Source organism: Bombina bombina, chromosome 1, assembly GCF_027579735.1.
Source record: "Bombina bombina isolate aBomBom1 chromosome 1, aBomBom1.pri, whole genome shotgun sequence".
NCBI lineage: Eukaryota > Metazoa > Chordata > Amphibia > Anura > Bombinatoridae > Bombina > Bombina bombina.
This window is the reverse complement of record NC_069499.1, coordinates 351,596,076-351,623,156: the sequence shown is the minus strand read 5'-3', so window position 1 is coordinate 351,623,156 and position 27,081 is coordinate 351,596,076. Positions and strand designations below refer to the sequence as shown.

Here is a 27,081-nt window from a genome sequence, read left to right as displayed (position 1 = left end):
GATGCGCTGTTAGAAAAAAACAGACCCGCTCAGAAGATCACAGAGAGCGGGTCTGTAAAACAGCAGTTATTTTTTAAATTCAAAGGGGAAATTTGGTTTTACAATGTTTGCGCTATTATAATGTTATATAATTCTGCACTATGTGCAGAATTATATAACATTTTTTTTATGGTTTACTGACACTTTAACATAGTGCGAGTGGACATGATACGATGTAGCGTATCATGTCCGCTGCACATTGATAAATGCCGACAGCATATGCTGTCGGCATTTATCATTGCACCAGCAGTTCTTGTAAATCGGCCGCTAGCAGGGGGTGTCAATCAACCTGATAATATTTGATTCAGAGCAGGCATCAATCTCCATACGGAGCTTAATAAATTGCCCCCCTAGTCTGAAATTCAGATAAGTAGTAGATTTTTTTCTGACAAATTTTAAAGTTATGTCTTTTTCTACTCCTCCTGTATCACGTGACAGCCATCAGCCAATCACAAATGCATATACGTATATATTATTTGAATGCTTGCTAGTAGGAGCTGGTGACTCAAAATGTGTAAATATAAAAATAATGTGCACATTTTGTTAATGGAAATAAATTGGATAGTTGTTTAAAATTGCATGCTCTATCTGAATCATGAAAGTTTAATTTTGACTTGAGCGTCCATTTAATGGAGAGAAGTGTTGCTGAAGATTTTGTTTAATAGTCATTCATTACAGTGCATTTGTGTGAAAAACTCCTTTTGGTGAAAATGGTTGGATTTAGTCAACATGTAAATGCTAGGAATAAAAAAGAGGACTTTGCAGGCTTTTGTAGGACAATGCATAGGGGGTAGCTATTCAAGTAGCAATACAATATGTTGTGGTTGGGAATTCTTACCTGTCAGCTTAGAAACTTGGCTGCTGTTTGAAGCTACCTGCTTCCAACCCTCTTCATGAACTTTCCTGCAGTATTTTGAGGACCAGGTAATGAGTTAGTTGTAGGGAAAGTGGGATAACTAGCATTTGATTGCAGATGGGCCAAGGTCATAGCTATATACGACCTAGGTTATTAAGTAGGCATCAGTATTGTTTTAGTGTGTCTGTCTATCTATCTATTTATCTATCATCTATCTATCTATCTATCTGTATCTAAATCCCTCAAGAAGGTGCACACTCACTCTAGTTTCAACTGACAGGGTCCTCTTAACTCTTCAAATAGAACCACACTTCAAAGCACTCACCGGACTTGTGTCAAAAATAGAATAGAAACAATTTATTAGTAATAATACATAGTTTTGCTTTTTGACACAAATCCAGTGAGTTTGGTTCTATAGATATATAGATATATATATAGATATTGTTGTGTGTGTATATGTGTAGATATGAATATATATACATGCATTTTGTTGGATGAGGAATTAGTGAATAAAAGGTATAGTCAGTTAGTTACAATATGCTGCTTGCATATTAGTCATATGACGTGAGGAGATGGGTCCCTGGTACAGATTCTAGATGTCTGGTGTGATTGAGGGTTCCCTTCTCATCCTGTCAGATTTCCTTTTGAAATTCAGTGACATCTTGATCCCTTACAAAACAATTCCTAGAAACCAGATTGCTGAAAAAAAGTTTTAAACCTACTGCAAAGTGTAACCATAGAGTTTTTAAAAACAAGATCACTCATGTCCATCCACAGAGGGCAACAGAGTGTAAATGTTCCCACCAATGGGCTTTTTTGTACACATACCTAGAGTCTGATTCCTGAGCATAGGCAGAATTATAACTCATCCCCTTTGTGACCTAGATGAGCATAACACACACAGCTCATTTGCAGATAATGAAGAGCGGCTTTTCAGTTTAACATATGGTCCACATTAAAATGGCAGTTTCCAAGTGTATTAGACACTTATTTTAAGAAGTTAATGTAGAAGACTAAAACATTGCTTTTTCAGCCAGAATAAATCCATATAGTTTCCAGACCTGCCTTTGGAAGGATGGGAAATCTCTTTTAACCACTTCAGCACTGAACTTTTCACACCTCTTTGTTAAAGTATTTTTTTAAATCTTTTTGACTCATTGCTTTCATCAGTTTCTCAGGGTTATCTCCACAAAATGAAACCTTGTGTTCTTCAACAAGCTAAGCACAATTAGACAATAGCTTTAGTTTTCATCAAATGTGGATACTTAATAGTTCCACATTTAGATTTAGTTTTACTTTCTCAAAATATAAAAATATAGGATTCTATACCGATTTGTTTTTTAGTAAATATCACTAAAATTAGAATATAAATGTATTTCGGTCACTTTGCTCCATCTTTAGCTGGACGGACCACTGGTTTTATAGAGATTAATTGTTGCTTTCAAATAAGAGGTGTTGTTTCCCTCTTGGTTTTGTGGAGGGCAATAGTGGGGTTGACCCACACTCCAAATTTTCTTCCATATATTTATGGCTCTATAACGTTATTACTGCTTCCGGGGTGATCACCTGATATGAACCTGGCCATATAAAAGAGGAGTTACACCACTTTCTCAATTGTGTTGCTTACATGGAGCACAAGGGACCCTTTTAGAGCCCCAAACGCCCTAAAATTAACTTAGCTGACAAAGAGTTGAAAATCAGAGGCAATCATCTGTTATGTATAGGAGTTCCCCTCATTTGAAAGAGAGCAGTACTGTGTTTCATATGGCCAGTAGTTTGTTAGTGTGGTATATGCTGTCTTTTGGGTATACAGGTTCCTTTGGATGTACTATCTCTTCTATACATTATATAAGTGACTCCCCAATTGTTATGGTAATCACCTACCAATAATCAGGGGTACGAAGATGAGCTGAGCCAGGACAGAGCAAACCATGTGCAGTGATCATTGTTAGCAGGAAGACAGTGTGGTAAGATACAAAGTAAATTGTGGGCGGTACATATCTGTGGGAAGACTGTGATTGGATGGAGCATGACTGTTGTGAGGTCAAGGAGGTTCCCGAACTTCTTTTGTCTAGGGGCCCTGTGAGCGCTCAGGCTGCCTTTGTATGTGTTATAACTTGAAATACAGTTGGTTTTGCAAGACTAATAGTGCCATGAAAAAGATTAGCAAGGCTTCCAAGAATTTACTTTTAAAAGCACTTACCTAAATAATGGCTAATATTGTTTCTTTCTGGTAGTAAATATAATTATCATAGTGTAGTTTTTAAAGAGCACTTGTAGAATTCTTGACCAAATTGTATTTATATTTTTCTCTATAGAACTATAGTATCTCACTTTCATTTCTAATGTTAATGAATCACTGAAAAGAACAATTAATTCCATATTTATTTTTCTTTGTACAAAATCATCAGCAGTTGTGGAAATTGTGCTGTATCTTGTTTAAGTGCTGCACTGCAGGTTACTCATAAAATATGTAAAGCGACAATATGCCAAAGGGTTTTTTTTCTCTCTATACTGATAAATAAATATAAATGATACAGGGACATTATTCAGTAGTTTCTATACAATTGTTAAAAAAAGGTTAGATGTACATATTCCTGATACAGAGAATAAATTCACTAAACGCTGAAATAAATGTATCACTTCAATTCTTATTTTAGTCTGTTGAGAGCATACAGAAAAGCACATGGTATCTAAATACTGTAAAGATATATATATATATATGTGGTATATATATATACTGTATATATATGTACAGTATATTTATGTTTGCATACATTGTGAGAGCAAGTGTTAGACAAAAAATAAACGCACATACTGTAGGTGATAAGATGATAATGTATGTTCCAGGAAGTGGCTGATGGTGGGGTGCTGGGGTGCTAAGTATGCCCAATCACTATAAGTCTCCACTCATTCTCAATAATGCCAACAGCCATAACCTGTGCAAAGGAATCCCCCTTTTTTGCTAGGTATTTTTTTCCGTAGCAATACATCAAGAGGTAGATGGGTGAATGGGGGAATTTAAATAAGAAAAGGAGTATTGAAAATGATGATTTCCTCAGAAGGCTTGTGGCAACCTTTCATAGCACCAGTAATAATATTGTGTCTTTTAGGTCACATTAACTGCAGCACTGGCTATGAGCAGAAGGGGTTTAAAGGGATGGTAAATACATTGAGATTTGTATATAAAAGATTTATTTATACATAATGAAACCACTTTTCATTGTTTATTTTGCCCCCTTTTCATGGAATTTAGCTCTAAAAATTGAGTAAATTCTAATAATCTCAAGGCTATCTGTCCCTAATTGACTTTTACTGATAACAACACAAATAAATGCATTTTATACAAACCTTATGACCGTGGTTTGCCTGGTAGTCTGCTGTCTAAAGTCCAGATCGGCTCCAAAAAAAGGCAAATAGTGGGTGAAGTTTGGCTATTGCAAACTAATTGCAGAAAAAAAGCATGTTAATTTGTTTTAATTGACTATGTTATTGTTTAGCAACACAACAGAAATGTCTTCTAATTACAAGATGTTTACTGTCCCTTTAAACATGACTGTTCCCATGATAAAATGCACCCCTGGGTCCTGGTGGTTATAGATGGGTTTGGAGTGATATATTTAGGAAGGCATACAAGCTGATGGATGCTTGAGTTTGGACACTGTTGTGTATAAGAAGGATTAGATTCTGATGTGGTTACTGTGGGAGGATTTGTGTGATCCTAAGGTATAATGGAGGTGGGAACCTATACAAAGGGTAAACACTGATATATAATATAAGATGTGTGAGACACTGAACAGTGGATACATTTTGTGGTTTTGGTAACTATAATATGTGTAAGAAATGAATTTATATAGGAAGTAGGGTTGCCACCTTTCTTGGAAGAAAATACCGGCCATGCTAATTAACATAAATGTGCATAAATAATTAAACAGCATAACTCAAAAACTAAAGCTGATAGGACTGATTTTAAATGCTCATTTGTTTATAACTAGTATTCATCACACTCAGAAGAAGTTTCACTTTGACAGGGGCTTTCTTTCAATATTTATTCTGTATTTTCTACATTGACATGAACCCTAAAAATACCGGCCGTGTCGGTAAAATACCGGCTGGGTGGCAACCCTAATAGGAAGTATGAAATACATACATGTACATGTAAGTTGGAAGGAGATATTTTGGTATGGTTAAATCCCTGCCCCCCATCCAGCAGATTCCTGTGAAATGTAATATAGTATAATGCAAATTGAAAGCAGGTAATAATTTGATTACATTTTCCTCTGGAGACAGTCTAGGAGCTCTGTAGAAAAGAGACAGCTTGCACAGTCATAGAGGGGATGAAGCACATGGTCACCATTTCCACTGATAACAGCAGAGGTGTAACTAGAAACCACAGTGCCCAGGTGCAAGAATCTAAGAAGGGCCCCCCACCCCCCCAAAAATTTTTTTTGAATTTGATACATATCTTTTTTATTTTTTTACATTTAACACAGAAAAAAATGTGAATCAGATTACATGTCTGCAAAAGGAGGTACCCTGTGCCCACAGTCTGTGAGATTGTCTGACCCCCTATTACTGTATATAGTGACACTGTTTAACCCACCAGTACTGTATATAGTGAGTCAGTGACACAGTTTGTAATCTGCCGGTGAGATGGCTGGTCTGACCCTACCCACCCCAGTACTTTATAAAATGACCACAGTAGTCTGTGACATGGTCCAGCCCCCCGTACTGTATATAGTGGTACTGTATAGTAACACTGTTTACCCCGCCCCCCCATGCTGTAGTAACAAGGTCTGTAATTTGCTGGTTCCACAAACATACATACACATACATGCATAAATACACACACAGTCAAATACATACATACACACATACACACACACACATAAACACCAATGGGTAAAACAGAAACACTAACCCCTGTAGTCAGAGACACTAGTGAAGCATCATGTCACACTCACATGATATCAGTGCAGGCAGTGGCAGGTAAACATTTTGTATTTGTATATTTTTTTTTTATTTTTTTTAAGCTGGGCCCCCACACTTGGAGGCCCAGTCGCAACTGCGACCTCTGCACCCCCTGTAGTTTTGCCCTGGATAACAGTATCTCTGAATGACCTGCTCCTCCTTTCTGCTCTAGAATAACCTTGCCTTAAAGTGTGTTTAGGAAGGGAATTAAAGGGATACTAAACCCAAATGTTTTATTTCATGATTCAGATAGAGCATGCAATTTTAAGCAACTTTCTAATTTACTACTATTATACATTTGTATTTGTTCTCTTGCACTATCCAGGGTGCTGGACCCAGGTTCTGAACGTAAAATGGTCCAGCTCCTAAGCTTTGTATTCCTGCTTTTTAAATAAAGATAGCAAGAGAACAGAACCAATTTGATAATAGGCGTAAATTAGAAAGTTGCTTAAAAATTTCCTGCTCTATCTGAATCATGAAAGAAAAAAAATGTGGGTTTAGTGTCCCTTTAATTACATTGCTCTATTAAAGAACAGTGATTTGCACATGTTAACATTATTGTATAACCATGAGCTTAGGGTCAATAAATATAGGAGATATGTATTAAAATATATTTGTTCATTGCTTCTCTTCCCTTATTTGCTGAGACACGTGGTTTTCTTTTTGTATCTCTTCATGCTATTGTTTAATAGGGAAATTATTAGCTGCACATCAATATATTTATTTTGAGTTGGCTAAAGCCATATACCCCTGTGCTATCATCCTATGTGGTCCTTTCTCCAACACTGGCGATTCCCAGCCATGATATTTACAAAATCATTATCTGAGCATGTCATACAGAATAAGAGCTGAGAGGGAAGATTTCACATGGTTTGTTTCCTTCAACAAAACTTAATCTTGGAAGGCTTTAGTGACACACATATGTAATAATGATCTATATGTATGTTTTTACATGTATTACCTTTATTAGGAATACACCAACAGAATATCACTATAGTTTACTAGTCATGGAAGAATGTTATTAATCAACTCAATGTTAAAGGGACACTAAACCCAATTTTCTTCTTTCATGATTCAGATAGAGCATGCAATTTTAAGCAACTTTCTAATTTACTCCTATTAACTATTTTTCTTCATTCTCTTTGTATCTTTATTTGAAAAAAAAGAATGTAAAGCTTAGGAGCCAGCCCATTTTTGGTTCAGAAACCTGGATATCACTTGCTGATTGGAGGCTACATTTAGCCACCAATAATCAGGCGTAACCCAAAAATGGTCCAGCTCCTAAGCATTACATTCCAGCATTTTAAATAAAGATAGCAAGAGAACGAAGAAAAAAGAATAATAGGAGTAAATTAGAAAGTTGCTTAAAATTGCATTCTCTATCTGAATTGCGGAAGAAAAAAAAATTGGGTTTAGTATCCCTTTAAAGTTAGGAAAAAAGAATTTGTTACTCATCCACTGCAATCTCTTACTTGTCAGGGACTAATGAAAACACACACACACACTTTCTGCTATGTGTTTTTTTCGCTATTTTTTTCCTTTATACTGTTATATTAGTAATTCTTGTTTTTCCTTTAGCATAAGGAGGCTGAATGTTTTCAGAATGTGCAGGGTGGTTTGGACCACCAGCATATTGTTAGCTGGGTATTTTAAATGCTATGTTATAAAGAAGCGTGTTCACATTGATTTACTGAAGTTGTGTTGACTCAAATTTATTGCATGAATACTTAGTGCTCATTGTACTAAATGATAAGAAGTATTTTACGATGCAGCATTATGTTGCTCTATAGGCTATGGAAGGTAATTCATCTCACTATACATGGACTACAGCCAGATCTTTGTATAGTTTGATGATTACATTGACACTATCCCCTATAAAACAATGATTTATATATTTGAGTCTAGCAGCCTTACAAGAATCATTAGCGTTTGTAGTGTTGCTTTACTACATTTCTTTGTGTAAACATTTGTTTGAAAAACTGGCAAAGTTTATTACATTCCTTATCTCCCATTAGCAATGTTGCATGCATAGGGTACCCTTATACTACACTTCAAGAAAACATTAAAATACATGTTAAATCCAAAATGTTTCTTTCATGATTCCAATATGTCATACAGTCTTAAACAACTTTCCAATTTACTGCTATTATTGAATTTGCTTAATTCTATTGGTATCCTTTGTTGAAAAGCATATTGTGGTAGTCTCAGGAGCTGGGAACTAGCTGCTGATTGGTGGCTGTATATATATGCCTCTTGTCAGTGGCTCACCAATGTGTTCAGCTGGCTCCTTCAGTAAAGGATACCAAGAGAATGAAGAAAAATTGATAACAGAAGAAAATTGGAAAGTTGTTTAAAAATGCTCTGAATTATGAAAAGAAAATGTGGGGTTTATGTCATTGTTAATCCGGGTAAAATACTTCTAAAAATGTTAATTTTAATTAATTTTACTAAATAATAAAAATAGCTGTTTCACAGGAGGCAGGAAGTGGCTGGGCTTTTGTTAGATGTGTTGCAATAGGCTCTATAACAGGGTACTCTGCGGAATCTGTTGGCGCTCTACAAATACCTGATAATAATAATAATACTAAAGGCAGACGCACAACGTTGCTCTTTACTGTTTTTTCCTTTGCCTTTCAATGACCCAGATTGCATAATTTTCCGAGTGTGCCATGGAAGCAATTAAATTCGATGGTTGTTAATAAAAATATATATATTTTGTATCAGTTATAATAATTTCTAAAGTTAGCTCATAAACCCCTTGAATGGAAAAAAACATCCAGAAGTGGTACCTTGTATAGAAAATCTGATACCCTACCTCTTTAGCCTGAAATAAAAGATTGGTGCTAACGTATTACGTCTGAGTGTATGTTTGTAACACTATTTTACAATAAATGTGATAAATAATATTATTTTATACTGTTTTGTTATGCAATTCCTCACAGAAAATTATTAGAATTTTAGTGAATAGTAAAGGAAAGAATTTGTTTAAAAATAAAATGCTCTTAAAAAACAGAATTTTAGACTGTATTTTCACCAGGGCTTTGTGTGACCGGAGGGCTTCCTGCTTTACAGTGCTTTCTGAAAAGAGAGGCACTTATGGTACATGGAGGTGCAGGTGGTTTTCCTATAAAAGACGTACTGTCCCTCCACAGGATTAGTGAGAAGCATAGGTGTAAAAAAATCAGCTTAAAGGGACATGAAACCGTTTTTTCTTTCTTGATTCAGAAGGAGCATACAATTAGAATCAACTTTCCAATTTACCACCTTTATCTAATTTGCATCATTCTCCTGGTATCATTTGCTGAAGCAGCAGTAATGCACTACTGGGATCTAGCTCAAAACCAATGACAATATATATATGTGTGTAGCCCCCAATAACCAACTTCTGAGCCTACCTAGGTATCCTTTGCAACAAAGGATACAAAGAACACAAAACAAATTAGATAATATATATACATTGGAAAGTTATTTAAAATTGAATGCTGTATCTCAATCATGAAGAAAAAAAATGTGGGTTTCATGCCCCTTTAAGGAGAAACTTACTTTAACTTTTATACTCTAGTTAAGTAGCTACCACAAACTTTTCAGCCATGTCCCTTTAAACATGTAAACCTAATTCAAGGTTTCAAAAGCAATGTCATACTTCTGTTTTCCTCTTTTGCATTTGTATTATTTTGCTAATTCATTGTCTATATCTGCAAATGCTATTATAAATAAAAGTGATTTGATTTCTTTGCTAGACCTTGCGTTGGTAAAGACACAAACAGCTCCATTGCTCCAAAACTGAATCTGTACAGCATCATTCCATTAACCTCTGTTAGTAAGACTCTACTTTACTAATTCTATAGAACTGTAAATCAATAAAGAGCACAACTACGTACTGCAGAGCATTGCTTTTTGCACCATCTGGGTGCTCTACAGAGGGTAAGGACTATTTGCTTATACTTACTCGGCACCCAGTATATATTACCACCAGTGACAGGGTAATTGGCCGTTGTCATAGCAATAGAAAGAGAACTCATTATTAATTGATGCAAAGTAAATCTCTTGCCAGCTAGAACTTAAATGTTCTGAAGCAATGCACATCCAGAGCTGCCCATTGCTATTCATCCTCTCATTAGTTGTAAGATTGTTAATCTAGACACTTTTCTCTCTCCTTCTTAGAAATCAGGACACTCAAGGAGGGTCTTCGGACGCTTTACTCATGGTGCGTTGCTTTATCGTCTTCCTGTCACCATTCATACCTAATTATACCGCTTCCTCATTATCATTATTATTTTTGCTTTTTAGAATGTAGCTTATAAAGTTTATGTTAAAAAAACAACTATTTATCATTCATTTTTTGTAAGTACTGTTTGCTTTTATTCTTTCATATATTATCTGGGACATTCAATTCATAATTGGCAACTTAGTTTTGTCACTGTGAGAACATATGTGTCTTTATTTAGGATTCTGTATATTTTCTTTCTGTTAAAAAGTTATAAAAGTGGTATTTTAAATGAGCAGAAGGGTACAATTATTAATTATTTGGTAACATACATACATGTGCAAAATGGTTCTGTTAATGTGTAAGACTCCAAGAATGACATGCAGGTATCATACTCCCAATACAAACGTTAGCATGAGTAGGAGACTCTGTGTATGTCCCTTTAAAATGCTTGGTAATGGTTTAAGTTTTTTTCTTCAATAAAATGTTAAAAAGTAACACACTTTCAAACTGTAATTTTTTTATTTAAAATAACTTATTTTTAACAAATACTAATATTAGAGTAACCGCTTTCAGGAAGTAATGAAGCAGATACTTTTTTCACACTCTGCACTGAGTATCACAACAAAAGGTCTTAAAAGCTTAGGCAATGCAAAATATTGCTTTATAAATAGCTTTGCCAATCAAAAGTTATCACAATCTCATAAATACAATAGTCAAACATTGCATTTGATCTAATGTTTAACCTTGGCAGATAAGAATCTAGTTAATCTTGATAATGAAAACTTCAAAAAGTGCATAGAGCACAAAAGGAACAATAAACCAAAAGCAAACAGACACATGCAAATTATTAAGAAATAAAATATATACCTAAACGATATAAAAGGGTACAATACCTAAATGGTAATGCCAAGGAGTAAAACATGGACCTGTCAACATAGAGTTTCACTAGATTAGGAACCTCCACTATAATAATTAAACTCTAAAGAGTGGTGGTACCCCAAAATAACTGTGTGTGTATGTGTTTATAGATCAGGGGTGTCAAACTGGCAGCCCTTGACCTAATTTTGTGCGGCCCACATCACCTCCATGAAAAATAATAATTATAATATGCTAATTACTTAAAGAGACACTGAGCCCAAGTTTGATTTTTCATGATTCAGATAGAGCATGCAATTTAAAGCAACTTTCTAATTTACTCCTATTATCAATTTTTCTTCATTCTCTTGCAATCTTTATTTGAAAAGCAAGAATGTAAGTTTAGAAGCCAGCCCATTTTTGGTTTCCAACCTGGGTTGTCCTTGCTGATTGGTGGATAAATGCTGTCTAGGGTCTGAACCAAAAAATGGCTTGCTGCTTAGCTTAGATGACTTCGTTTTCAAATAAAGATAAAAAGAGAACAAATAAATATTAGTTTGACACCCCAGTTATAGATTGATAGATAAAGATAGATAGATAGATGATAGATATAAATAGATAGATGATTGATTGACAGACAGACAAATAAATAGATAGATAGATAAAAACAAATTAAGAATATAAGCAAATAAAAAAATGACTTGTATTTGTATACCATACGTTATGCTAGTATTTATTTTGTACAGTAATCGTATTTGTTGCATATACTCATTCATATTCATAGAACTTTCTCAATTCATTTGCTCATCGTTTCTGTTTTTATATACTCTGTGTGCATTTTTTTAGTTCCCGGCTATATATATTTTTAAACCTGTTTTGATCACAAAAACACAATTTTGTTAAAATAGTTTGGTGACACAGGATGCTTAACAAAATACATAATGATAAATTAAACATTATATGCAAAAGTAACCAAAGTTTAAGTCATTGTAAAATGTCTAAGTTGATCTTTTGAGTGCTTTTCATCAAATTCAGACTGAATGAGCTAAAGTCTGACATTTCGAGGGCAATCTATAAAAAGATGCCGCTTATCATCATCGTGTCACATTATTACTCTCTGTGTGTGACTTCCCTGTTAATAAACTGTTCTTGCAGATTATTTGTGCACAGACACAGGGATGCACAACCGGGCATCACATATGGACCCACAATAGTTGCCTTCATTTGCATGTAATAATGTTGCATCTTTGCTCTTTTGCTTATGATGTCAAAGAAATTGTCAATGTGCATTTCCTAAGTCATTTATCAAACAATCTTTCACATAAAGCTAATTCAACAGCCAAAAAGTCCTTCAACAATATAAAAAAGAAGAAAAGACTTGTTACAAGAATACAACAAAAAAATATAAAATCCCAGGGCAAATAAAATAAAAATAACAAAATATAACAATGATTTTATTTAATGAAGGCACACATAGATTTCACTTTCTTTCCCACCTAAAAATGTAAATTCAAAATAAAGTTGTTAAAAAAAAAAAAAAAAAAAGTAATAATAACAGAATAGGTAAAAAATCCTAATCACAATAGTCTTTTATTGCACAGTTCTATTCACTATCAAAGAAAAAGCAAAAATATAGAAATGCTTTGCCCTCACAATGACCCTATTCCCCTGAGGAATCAGGTCTGGGCAAGAGATTACTCGAAGATAACTGCGATGAAATTAGTATGACATTGAGTCAACAGTGCTGCTTATACATTGCTATCGCTGTCTTTACTTGTTATTGTCACTCTTAAATCAGATGCTGAAATAGCAAACAATTCCTATTAAAATGTTCCTAGTACAATATATATATATATATATATATATATATATATATATATATTTATTTATATTGGCATTCAAAAAAAGACCACGTATCACCATGGCAACCATGGCCTGACTGATTTTTGCCTTTTTTTTTTCTCTTCAAATCATCTGCACACGGATGGCTAAAAAACAAACAAACAAATGTATTTGAGGTGTTTTCTTTAGCATTGACAGTTTTTGTTATCATTAACTGCATTTTCCAAGCCAAACGTTTACAGGAATGCTGCTTTTGTAAAATTAGTTTTGTACTGATTTTCACTAGTTTGTTTGAAAATATGTGTATATTATATTTAATTAAAAAATAACTGCACGCTTCTGTGATAATACGTGTTTGTGCCTTTAAATTCACCATTTTGTCTTGCTAATTATGTTGCACCATAGCTTCCTAATCTGTTTTTATTTGCAGTAAGTATTTAATTAAAGATGGATACCATAAAGAGAGTTCTCTATCATAAACTACTAGCTTAAAATTACATTAAAGGAACATTGTACTGTAAAATGTGTTCCTAATGATCTATTTAACCTCCTGGAGTGTATTTAATTGTTTACACATAGCTCAATTTGTTTCTGTCTGTTAAAACCTCCACCTACATTGAAAATATGAATATGTTTTAATACTCTAAAGAAAGGCTATGTAAACAAGAATCAGCAGCAGCCCATTGGATGATGAGAGTGAAAAATACTAAAATATTCATTTTCAATTTCTCTCTTTAAAGGGATAGAAAGTTTGAAATAGAAATGTGCATATGTTCATTTCAATTCAGTTATTACTGTTTATCAGCAGTATACGCACATATGCTGTGAGGGCCGTGCACCAGTATTCAAACACCATGACTGCTCAGAGACCTGGCAGTTGTGTGTATTGCATCTGCTAAGACTTAATTTGTGTCTTACAAGCTACTGTTGACTCTCTGAAAAGGTGTGGTTTTTCAATGCTGGTGCCTGGTGCACAGGCCCACACAAAATATGTGCTTAACTTTTACTAGAAGCATTTTTGTTAATGAAAAATTTTCCTATTTAAAATAAAATGCACCCATGCCCATTTCAAATTTCACCTTTCTGTCTAAGCCTTTGTGTATAGAAAAAGAGATACTATAAGGAGGCATGTGTATATAGAGATCTCTGCTATTTCTGCAAGTTCAGCCTGTTTAAATGCTGTGTTTTCAATGAGCAAAACAGCTCTTTCATTTAAAAAATTAAACATAATTAAACAATATCCTATACATTTTATATCCTGCAGCTGGTATAACAAGTCATTGGAATTACATTAAATGGACAGTGTACACCAATTTCCATGTAACTGCATGTAATAGACACTACAGAAGAATATGCACAGATACTGATCTAAAAATTCAGTATAAAACTTGGTTAGGAGTCTGAAAATCATCACAATGTTATTAAAAAATAAGCAAAACTATATTTTGTTACAAAAACATTCCCAGATGGGCTATACAAATACATCATTTACAAAACATTTTTGCAAAGAAAAATCTAGTGTACAATGTCCCTTTTAAGGGAAATGAAATGTACTGTACAATGTCCATTACAATTATTCTTGCTTTTGTATACAATCTGGTATTTTAAAGCTAGATAATAAACCAGTAAAAAAAAACAACAACACCATTTGTAAATTGCCCCAAGGATACACTTAATAATGAAAGCTGACCAATCATATTGCTTTTGCTTTAACTGATGTCACGAGGAAAAAAAACCGAAGCTTAAAACTATGCATGAAAAAAAAAATGAAAATATGGGAAAATCCTAAAAAAGAAAGAAGATTAAGGTGCAACCAATATAACTCCAAAGGCTTCTTATTCAAGTAACACATAATGGTTTAATTCTATATTGGACCTAATTAATTAAACACAATTTAGACAAGAGTAGAAGAGAGTAGAATAAGAGGGGAAACTAGAATTGAGATGTGCATTTTGAGCGATCAGATGGTCTGGTTTGGATTTATTTCGTAGGTGTAAAAAATTGATAGGAAATATTCTATAGGGGTAGAGGTAATAACGATAAATGGTTTACTCAAAGGAATATTAAACTCCAAATGTTTCTTTCAGGATTCAGATAGAGCAGGCAATTTTAAGCAACTTTCTAATTTACTTCTATTATCAGTTTTTCGTCATGCTCTTGCATGAGAGCAGGAATGTAAAGCTTAGGAGCCAGACCATTTTAGGTTCAGAACCTGGGTCCAGCACCCGGGATAGTGATTGCTTATTGGTGGCTACATTTAGCCACCAATCAGCAAGCGTAACCCAGTTTCTGAACCAAAAATGTGCTGGCTCCTTAGCTTTACATTCCTGCTTTTTAAATAAAGATAGCAAGAGAACAAAGAAAAAATGATAAAAGGAGTAATTTGGAAATTTACTTAAAATTGCATGCTCTATCTGAATCATATAAGAAAAAAAAATTGGGTTTAGTATCCCTTTAAAATAGGCATACAAATCAAAATGTGTTAAAATCATCACATGCATTTCACCAATGCTCACTGTTCTTGTGAAGTGTATGCACTAAGCATTGTCATATGCCTTGACTGTCCTTATGAAACTTAGAAATAAGGTCCCTTTAAACTGGTCTCCTGCAAATGGTGACATTTGTAATCGTATATTAGTTTAGGATTTTTCACTCTATGTCCCTCTATGATGAATACATTTAATTTGCTTTTGTTTTTAGTATCATGACCCTATACTAACTAATATCTAGTATATAAAATATCACACATAATTGCATTAAAACTTTCCATGCTGGTAAGTTTTTTTTCATATTACCCAATGAGATAGATAGCTATATCTGTTCTGTCTGGGAAAATATACAAATGTATTATACGACCCAAACTGAAATGTCAGCTTGTCAGTGGAACATAGTTAATGTAGTACCACTGTCTGGTTTCTGTACTGTTTTGTGTCCTCAGACAGAGCTCAGAGACTCCTATTATCTGTAATAGTTGTTTGAAGCACCTCACTTTTAGATGCAGGGCACTGTGCCCCTTGTATTGTCATGGATACACAGAGCCTTTTCAGCCAACGTGCAGAAATCTTTCTACATGTTCCATCTGCATGCAATGAATCAGGTGGACCATTTATGTTATTATAGCAAATTTATATTACTACAGAAATGTTGGACAGTTTAATAAGGTTACGTGTTTTGCACCTTGAGACAATTTTATTTAATGTGAGTGAATAGAGAACACATAACTTTCTTTTGAAACATTTGGTGCAGTTTATAATAGGTCAGCTTTTCTAGCTAAATAGTGTTTGGGTATCACCCATATTAAACTGTCTATGTTTTTAGTTTGATAGAGAAAATATGTATTTATAACTGCATACTCTGACCCTTTTTTGCTGTAACCCATTAATTTAATATGCACTAATTTTCTATAAGGAGGTGGTTATCTATAGTTTTTCTATGACAAGAACAGAAGGATATGTGAAAATAAGCAATAAAATAAAACAACAGGTCTGGTTGTATTTCCTCCTGTAACAAGGTGTGGGAAAATCTAAGTATAGTAAATATAGCCCCTCCCCCTTTTTATCATTCTGTGTTCAGACAAAATTCTCACAAGAGAGCCTGTCTGCTCATCTGCTGAGTTACACAAACAACCCCTCGCATAACCAATTGTTCAAAGTAGGAATGTAGATTCCTTAAAGGTACATGGAAATCAAAATGAAACTTTTATGATTCCAATAGAATAATTCAAATAAACTTTACAATTTTCTTGAGTTATCAAACTGACCCTTTTCTCTTGGTCTCATTGGTTGACCGCTGCTTCTTAACTGCTGTTTCTGACAAGCCTGAAGGCTCGCGCTGAAACAGGGGCATCAGCGGCCATTCGGCCCTTGATAAATCGGCCCCTGTGTCTATAACCCCTTTGTGTGTTTCAAATTTTCTATATATTTTGAAAACATACCATTTGAATGCTCAAATGCAATGAACAAAACACTCTATACTTTTTCCACTGTAGTGGTCAATTGACATACCCTATAAATCAACACTACATATTACTATTCTCCTTATCACTTGTTATAGACAATAGAGACACATTAGTACATTTAGATTATTACTTAAAAACAAAAGTGTTAACATTTATAACAAAAATAAATGCCTTGGTGGCTGTTTTGGGTATTATTATGTCATATACTTATAGTGCCTATGTAGATTACCTATTAGAATTACCTTTGTGGAAATACAGTAGTATAAAATACGTAAAACAATGAGAAGTCTAGGTACATAACTGTATGTATTTTAAAGGTATGAGACTGCCATTCTTTCTGTTTTGCTGTTTGCTTCTATTTGTGCTGGAAGTAATTGACTGGTTTCTGCTTTAGCTTTTGCCTGTCACTCTTAGAACTCTTTCCATTCCAAAACAGAAGTTTATATACGATCGAGTAGGGTGTTCATTTTTTTCAATTTTTTTGGCTACATTGTCTTCAATGCTGGAATAGGCTATTGCGCATGCGATATTCTAAGGTTGGCTTTTTACTCTCGTCGGGTTAGCGCGCAAGTGAAAAACAGTTTACTTTCAACTCATAATATGAGCACAACTCGACGTGCGCAATAAGCGTACTTCTAGTTCAATTAACTCTGCTGACCTATGCCCCCTTCACAACTATATTTATGCATGTATATACACACATATATGAACACACACAGTTGTATTACTATTTACATATACTGATATACTGCACCCTTTAAGGGACTCCATGACAAAAACGACTTTGTTTTAAAGAACATTAAGAACATCTATAAGAATTTAGAAAAACTACATTGTTTAGATATAGCATTTGTTTTTGTTTTTCTGTGGCCAATGTACCTGTAGATTGCCAAATGGTTTATCTTAAATCTTTTTTTTTTACTATTTTAATTAGTTTTCTTTTTTGTTTTTTGTTTTATTAAGTTGTCAGAGCAGACCATCTGTCATACTTCACCCCTTGTGTCTGCATACAGTGATGAAAATCCTTGTCAGCATTATGAGTGGATAAAATGTATATTCTTAAATAACATTATAATGTGTGTTTGTGCATTTTTTTGTACTCTTACTAACAGTTTGTGATATCTCTTCCTCTCTCGTTGCCCCTATGGAAGCGAAGTATTCCGCTCCTGCAGGAAACACAGCTACGGTAGGCTAGCAATTTGCTATCTGATTTGTGCTTCATTTCATTATCAACACCCTCCTTCTTCGTGCTCTCCCCATATCTCTTCTCATCTGAAACATTAACCTCCCCAGTAATCTTTACTGTGAGATGTTAAAAAATAATTACTGTATTCTGAAAATAATTTGTGCTGATCTTAAATAATTTCATATAAAACTGAAGATGATTTTAGAAACCTCTTTTATATGTTAAAATATAAAGTTTAATAAAGTATTTAGCTCTTTAGAAGACTTACTTGTATAGTGTCCTTGCTGGTTTCAAGAGAGGACTACTATTTTTTTTGCACGTTGAATGTACTTGCCATATTTTTAACCTAACACAACTTTTATACTAAAATGTATGTTTACCTGGCCAGTTCTGAGCAAGATTCACATTGAACTGCTTCATTCTACTCACAGAGAAACAATGGGCTAGATTTACTAACATTTGTTTGTGGAACTAAAATCTTGCAGAAAAACATATCACAACTTGAATAACCCTTAGTCAAAACTTGAAAGTTGCAAGTTACTCTGCTCTGCACTATAATCAGTGGAGCTGCATCTGTCTCGTCATTGTTCACCTCTCAGGGCATAGAGCGAGATCCACTGACAAGGATAGTGGCATAACGATAATGCCTTTAAAACCTTACAGAGCAAAATAATACAAAAATAATTACCTTTATAAACAGCCCACGCTAACATATTCAAGACGGAAAACTTGAAAACAGTTACAGAAAAATAATGAAAAATAAAAACAAGACAACCTCATCAGCTTTGAAATAGCAAGATACTTCACAAAAGCAATTTTTATGAATGCCACATGCTGGGCCTAAGTGTAAGTGCAAAATCCCAACAACTTGTCTAGAATGTCTCAGAACACCTGTTATTAGACTATAGCGACACTTTTTGTTCTATCCAGTTTGCCTGTATTACCATAATAAAACAGATATGCAAATATTTTAGAACTACACAGTTACATCCAATGTTCTGCCAGTGTGTTTTGTACTGTAGTTGTAATTATTGCTCTTCTGTGTTGCTAGTAGTTTGCATTTGATTGTGAAATATCACGTATTGGGCACCCCACACAACTATTGATGTTTTCGGAAGGAAAACCCACTATCAAAATGCTAGACAATATCGGTGAAGTGATGCTTATTAAAGTTTTATTATTATCTTGTGTTTAGTAGGCTCACCTGCAACCTTTTGAGTGTCTAGAAGTGTCAAGGCCAAGAAAATTGTCTTTTTTTCTATTGTTTACACCCTCAATTATCACATCAGGCAAATTATGTTTAAAGGGACAGGAAACCCCAAAACTTTCCTTCATGATTTGGATAAAACATACAATTAAAAAAAACTTTCTAATTTACTTCTATTATCAAATTTGCTTCATTCTCATGTTATCCTTTGCTGAAGGAACAGCATTGCAGTACTGGCAGTTAGCTGAACACATCTAGTTAACCAATCACAAGAGACAATGTGTGCAAGCACCAATAAGCAGCAAGTTCCCACTAGTGTAGGATATGTTTGTTATTATTTTAACAAGGGATACCGAGAGGACGAAGCATATTTGAAAATAGAATTGAATTTGAAAGTGTCTTAAAATGACACGCTCTATCTGAATCATGCAAGTTTAATTTTCACTTTCCTATCCCTTTAAGTAGTATTTTTGTCAAAATAACATCAGTATCTTGAATGAAGGATAGTTTTATACTGATTCTTCATACGTTTGTCTCCAAAACTTACGGCTAGATTTAGAGTTCGGCGGTAGCCGTCAAAACCAGCGTTAGAGGCTCCTAACGCTGGTTTTGGGCGCCCGCTGGTATTTGGAGTCAGTGATTAAAGGGTCTAACGCTCACTTTTCAGCCGCGACTTTTCCATACCGCAGATCCCCCTACGCCATTTGCGTAGCCTATATTTTCAATGGGATCTTTCTAACGCTGGTATTTAGAGTCGTTTCTGCAGTGAGCGTTAGAGCTCTAACGACAAGATTCCAGCCGCCTGAAAATAGCAGGAGTTAAGAGCTTTCTGGCTAACGCCGGTTTATAAAGCTCTTAACTACTGTACCCTAAAGTACACTAACACCCATAAACTACCTATGTACCCCTAAACCGAGGTCCCCCCACATCGCCGCCACTCGATTAAAATTTTTAACCCCTAATCTGCCGACCGCCACCTACGTTATACTTATGTACCCCTAATCTGCTGCCCCTAACACCGCCGACCCCTGTATTATATCTATTAACCCCTAACTTGCCCCCCACAACGTCGCCGCAAGCTACTTAAAATAATTAACCCCTAATCTTCCGACCGCAAATCGCCGCCACCTACGTTATCCCTATGTACCCCTAATCTGCTACCCCTAACATCGCCGACCCCTATGTTATATTTATTAACCCCTAATCTGCCCCCCACAACGTCGCCGACACCTACCTACACTTATTAACCCCTAATCTGCCGAGCGGACCTGAGCGCTACTATAATAAAGTTATTAACCCCTAATCCGCCTCACTAACCCTATCATAAATAGTATTAACCCCTAATCTGCCCTCCCTAACATCGCCGACACCTACCTTCAATTATTAACCCCTAATCTGCCGACCGGAGCTCACCGCTATTCTAATAAATGTATTAACCCCTAAAGCTAAGTCTAACCCTAACACTAACACCCCCCTAAGTTAAATATAATTTTTATCTAACGAAATAAATTAACTCTTATTAAATAAATAATTCCTATTTAAAGCTAAATACTTACCTGTAAAATACATCCTAATATAGCTACAATATAAATTATAATTATATTATAGCTATTTTAGGATTAATATTTATTTTACAGGCAACTTTGTAATTATTTTAACCAGGTACAATAGCTATTAAATAGTTAAGAACTATTTAATAGTTACCTAGTTAAAATAATTACAAATTTACCTGTAAAATAAATCCTAACCTAAGATATAATTAAACCTAACACTACCCTATCAATAAAATAATTAAATAAACTACCTACAATTACCTACAATTAACCTAACACTACACTATCAATACATTAATTAAACACAATTGCTACAAATAAATAAAATTAAATAAACTATCTAAAGTACAAAAAATAAAAAAGAACTAAGTTACAGAAAATAATAAAATATTTACAAACATAAGAAAAATATTACAACAATTTTAAACTAATTACACCTACTCTAAGCCCCCTAATAAAATAACAAAGCCCCCCAAAATAAAAAATTCCCTACCCTATTCTAAAATACAAATATTACAAGCTCTTTTACCTTACCAGCCCTGAACAGGGCCCTTTGCGGGGCATGCCCCAAGAATTTCAGCTCTTTTGCCTGTAAAAAAAAACATACTATACCCCCCCCCCAACATTACAACCCACCACCCACATACCCCTAATCTAACCCAAACCCCCCTTAAATAAACCTAACACTACCCCCCTGATGATCTTCCTACCTTGTCTTCACCATGCCAGGTTCACCGATCCGTCCTGGCTCCAAGATCTTCATCCAAGCCAAGCGGGGGCTAGACATCCACTGAAGAAGTCCAGAAGAGGGTCCAAAGTCTTCCTCCTATCCGGCAAGAAGAGGACATCCGGACCGGCAAACATCTTCTCCAAGCGGCATCTTCTATCTTCTTCCATCCGATGACGACCGGCTCCATCTTGAAGACCTCCAGCGCGGATCCATCCTCTTCTTCCGACGACTAGACGACGAATGACGGTTCCTTTAAGGGACGTCATCCAAGATGGCGTCCCTCGAATTCCGATTGGCTGATAGGATTCTATCAGCCAATCGGAATTAAGGTAGGAATTTTCTGATTGGCTGATGGAATCAGCCAATCAGAATCAAGTTCAATCCGATTGGCTGATCCAATCAGCCAATCAGATTGAGCTCGCATTCTATTGGCTGATCGGAACAGCCAATAGAATGCGAGCTCAATCTGATTGGCTGATTGGATCAGCCAATCGGATTGAACTATATTCTGATTGGCTGATTCCATCAGCCAATCAGAAAATTCCTACCTTAATTCCGATTGGCTGATAGAATCCTATCAGCCAATCGGAATTCGAGGGACGCCATCTTGGATGACGTCCCTTAAAGGAACCGTCATTCGTCGTCTAGTCGTCGGAAGAAGAGGATGGATCCGCGCTGGAGGTCTTCAAGATGGAGCCGGTCGTCATCGGATGGAAGAAGATAGAAGATGCCGCTTGGAGAAGATGTTTGCCGGTCCGGATGTCCTCTTCTTGCCGGATAGGAGGAAGACTTTGGACCCTCTTCTGGACTTCTTCAGTGGATGTCTAGCCCCCGCTTGGCTTGGATGAAGATCTTGGAGCCAGGACGGATCGGTGAACCTGGCATGGTGAAGACAAGGTAGGAAGATCATCAGGGGGGTAGTGTTAGGTTTATTTAAGGGGGGTTTGGGTTAGATTAGGGGTATGTGGGTGGTGGGTTGTAATGTTGGGGGGGGGGTATTGTATGTTTTTTTTTACAGGCAAAAGAGCTGAAATTCTTGGGGCATGCCCCGCAAAGGGCCCTGTTCAGGGCTGGTAAGGTAAAAGAGCTTGTAATATTTGTATTTTAGAATAGGGTAGGGAATTTTTTATTTTGGGGGGCTTTGTTATTTTATTAGGGGGCTTAGAGTAGGTGTAATTAGTTTAAAATTGTTGTAATATTTTTCTTATGTTTGTAAATATTTTATTATTTTCTGTAACTTAGTTCTTTTTTATTTTTTGTACTTTAGATAGTTTATTTAATTTTATTTATTTGTAGCAATTGTGTTTAATTAATTTATTGATAGTGTATTGTTAGGTTAATTGTAGGTAATTGTAGGTAGTTTATTTAATTATTTTATTGATAGGGTAGTGTTAGGTTTAATTATATCTTAGGTTAGGATTTATTTTACAGGTAAATTTGTAATTATTTTAACTAGGTAACTATTAAATAGTTCTTAACTATTTAATAGCTATTGTACCTGGTTAAAATAATTACAAAGTTGCCTGTAAAATAAATATTAATCCTAAAATAGGTATAATATAATTATAATTTATATTGTAGCTATATTAGGATTTATTTTACAGGTAAGTATTTAGCTTTAAATAGGAATTATTTATTTAATAAGAGTTAATTTATTTCGTTAGATAAAAATTATATTTAACTTAGGGGGGTGTTAGTGTTAGGGTTAGACTTAGCTTTAGGGGTTAATACATTTATTAGAATAGCGGTGAGCTCCGGTCGGAAGATTAGGGGTTAATAATTGAAGGTAGGTGTCGGCGATGTTAGGGAGGGCAGATTAGGGGTTAATACTATTTATGATAGGGTTAGTGAGGCGGATTAGGGGTTAATAACTTTATTATAGTAGCGCTCAGGTCCGCTCGGCAGATTAGGGGTTAATAAGTGTAGGTAGGTGTCGGCGACGTTGTGGGGGGCAGATTAGGGGTTAATAAATATAACATAGGGGTCGGCGATGTTAGGGCAGCAGATTAGGGGTACATAGGGATAACGTAGGTGGCGGCGGTTTACGGAGCGGCAGATTAGGGGTTAAAAGTGTAATGCAGGGGTCAGCGATAGCGGGGGCGGCAGATTAGGGGTTAATAAGTGTAAGGTTAGGGGTGTTTAGACTCGGGGTACATGTTAGGGTGTTAGGTGCAGACTTAGGAGGTGTTTCCCCATAGGAAACAATGGGGCTGCGTTAGGAGCTGAACGCTGCTTTTTTGCAGGTGTTAGGTTTTTTTTCAGCTCAAACAGCCCCATTGTTTCCTATGGGAGAATCGTGCACGAGCACGTTTTTGATGCCGGCCGCGTCCGTAAGCAACTCTGGTATCGAGAGTTGCATTTGCGGTAAAAATGCTCTACGCTCCTTTTTTGGAGCCTAACGCAGCATTTGTTTGAACTCTCGATACCAGAGTTAAATTTATGGTGCGGCCAGAAAAAAACCCGCGGAGCGTTAACAGCCCTTTTACCGCCGAACTCTAAATCTAGCCGATAGTTAGTAGTAGAAAAAAGTACTTTCACAGCTGTTTTTTGGTGCACTATAAGTATTTTAGTGTAACTTAAAGGGGCACTGAACCCAATTTTTTTTTTCCTGATTCACATAGAGCATGCAATTTTAAGCAACTTTCTAATTTAACCCTATTATCAAGTTTTCTTCGTTCTCTTTCTATCTTTATTTTAAAAAGAAGGCATCTAAGCTTAAGGAGCCAGCAATTTTTGGGTTCAGAACCATAGACAGCACTTGTTTATTGGTGCTGTCCAATCAGCAAGGACAACCCAGTTTGTTCACCAAAAATGGGTCGGCATCTAAACTGAAATTCTTGCTTTTCAAATAAACATACCTTGAGAATGAAAAAATTGATAAAAGGAGTAAATTAGAAAGTTGCTTAAAATTGCATGCTCTATCTGAATCACAAACAAAAACATTTGGGTTTGGTGTCCCTTTAACAGCAATACTATTATTAGCTATAAGAACATTTGAAAGTAATGAGCTTGTAGTCCAAGAGAAAAATGGATTACTAAATCTTTAGAGGTTAATGATGATGCTTTACACAATGTTTCTTTTTCACGCAGACTCAGAGCCAGGAGAAGACGATGCTGGGGGACCCCAACCACAGCGTACAATACGCGCCCCAAACAATACACCCCTTGGAACTCCTTCAGGTCAGTTTATGGATGGTAAAATTATCTACATCTGTCAATTGTTTTGTTATGTGGTCCACCTTCCAGTTCTGTAAGAGCAAATAATGATCTATAACTTTCCATGTGCACCAAGTAACAAGTCATTTCTGCACCATCTTGAGCATTACATACTTCTGTATAGTCTCATATTTCATGTAATAGATATACAGAGGTAATTATCATCAAATAGCGTTGTCTCCTATTGCAATGGGGTTGGTATAATTTATTTTGAGGCCAAAGTGTTCTGTTCCAGTTCCACAACACAGATCTCCATCTGAGTGTTCTGTTTCTTTTACGTCAAAGGAAGTTTGGTAAACCTATTTAGAACTGCTAGTGTCTGTAAAAGCAGATAAGAAAATATGACGTATGTTTCTTAAAGGGAAATGAAAGTATGAAAGGACCATGAAAGCATATAATTTTAAACTTTGCAATTGACTTCTTTTATCAATTTTGCTTCATTCTTTTTCTATCCTTAATTGAAGGAGCAGCAATACACTGCTGGGAGTGAGCTGAACAGCCAATGACAACTGGCATATATGTGCAGCTACCCATCATCAGCTAGTTCCCAGCTCCTGAGTCTACCTAGGTATGCTTTTCAACCAAGGATACCAAAAGAATGGAACAAATTATATATCAAAAGTAAATCAGAAAGTTGTTTAAAATTGCATGCTCTATCTGAATTATGAAAGAAAAAGTTTGTGTTTCATGTCCCTTTAACTTATAAAAGCTCCATCTGGCCAACAAAAATCATGAGTTTCAGTCTGCAATAACACAAAACTACTGCAACAATCAGTAAACCACTTTCCTGGCCAAACCTGCATCTTTATCAATGTCAGGTGGAAAACTGTTGTCTCAGAATATCAAGATGGAATCAATAGCTGAGAGGCCCAACTTACCACAAACCCTTACTGGGACATTGTTAAACACAGTAACCGAGAAGGGTTTTGGGGTAAGAGAGCAATGAGACCAAACTTAGCTGAACTTTCTCTCTAGTACTTTAATCAGAACATAACAAGTAAAAGAACAAATAAGTAATAGTAACTGTAAATTAATAATTCTAAATACCAAAGGGAAACATACCTTGGTGAAAGTTTGGTCTCGCTATCCGAATGAAAACTAACTTGTGTAGGCAACTTTAATCTCATAAGAGCAGAAGCTATAGAACACTGGAGATGTAGGAAAGAGCAATGTCAGTGTAGGCAAATAACCATATGCAAAAGCAAACTACAAAGTCACTATGCTTAGGTAAGGTATCCAAAAAGTCCACAGCACCAAAGATAATCTTCAGAAAACTATACCTTTATTTCTTTCCTAATATATGGTGAGTCCACGGCTTCATTAATTACTGTTGGAGAATATCACTCCTGGCCAGCAGGAGGAAGCAAAGAGCACCATAGAAAAGCTGTTAAGTAACCAAGTTTTTGGTGTCTAAAGAAATATTCTCTTCAATCAAGATTTTATTATTTTAAAGCCAGAGTAGGTTTACTCTGATCTTGTATCTCAAGATTGGGTCTAGCTGTACTCCACGTTAGTCTCTTCAGTAGGGCTTTTAAGCAGTGAGGAACTTGTAAGGTGGGCCTTGCTGCATTTTCCTCATATATATGCTGCCCAGGGTATAGAAAGCCAGAGTAGGCTTACTCTGTTCTTTCTTTTTTTCTACAGGTCTCTGTGAGGAGTGGCATCCTCTCATGCCATGTAAGCTGTCCCCACGCCTGACGGCTAGATGCAGGTAAGTGCCCTTTTGTCTTCTAAGGGTAGGAGGCTGTGCACTTTAAAAGATCCTGCAAAATTAATTGTGACATTATATATACTAATAGACTATTTCTTATGGCAGAGTGCAGGCACTTGATGTGACATATTATGAGAGAGACTGCTTCCCCTTCATTGGTGATGAAGGGGTTAACTAGTTGTGGGGCTCATTTTTATTGTTTAAAACAAAAAAGAGAAATGGCTGCAGACTTGAAACATAGGATGGGTGAACTTGCCCTTGTTTACGGTCCCTGCAAGGGATGATATTACAATGCACTGATTATATGCAGCTTTTATCGGTTCTGGAAGTGAGCGCTTAATTAGAAGAACTGCTCACTTCTCAGACCAATCTTCTGTATCCTTCTAAGCTCTTCCGCTCCTAGTAGGAGCAGTGTTTTCCTTTCTACTTGTTTTTTCATTAGGAAGGCACTATTTTCTGTTTGCACGCCTGTCACAGGTGCCATCTTGACTCTGACTTCCTTCTTGAGCCTCAGGAACGGAGCAGCGCCATTTTCAGCAGGAACTCTGATCACGTGACTCCGCTTCTTGTCTGTACAGATCGGTGATGCCGTATGTTAGTGCCTCAGTAGTCTGAGGAGTTTGTGTTGAAATGTGCTGAAGGTGGCAGCAAATCACTGTGGATTTGCAATTTTATGTCCATAGATTTCGATATCTTAATTTTTTTTAAAGTGTTTGTGCATATTTTATTATAACTTATTTTATATAA

General features: G+C 35.6%; 1 protein-coding gene across 3 annotated transcripts in view; it reads left to right on the top strand.

Moving 5' to 3' along the window:
• SPEG (striated muscle enriched protein kinase) overlaps positions 1 to 27,081 on the top strand; it is a 649,794-nt gene that overhangs the window by 155,229 nt on the left and 467,484 nt on the right. For all 3 annotated transcript variants that reach the window (XM_053698167.1, XM_053698169.1, XM_053698170.1), the window contains exon 2: positions 24,498 to 24,587. In XM_053698167.1, coding sequence (XP_053554142.1) covers positions 24,498 to 24,587 — 90 coding nt within the window. The remainder of the gene's footprint in view (positions 1 to 24,497; positions 24,588 to 27,081) is intronic.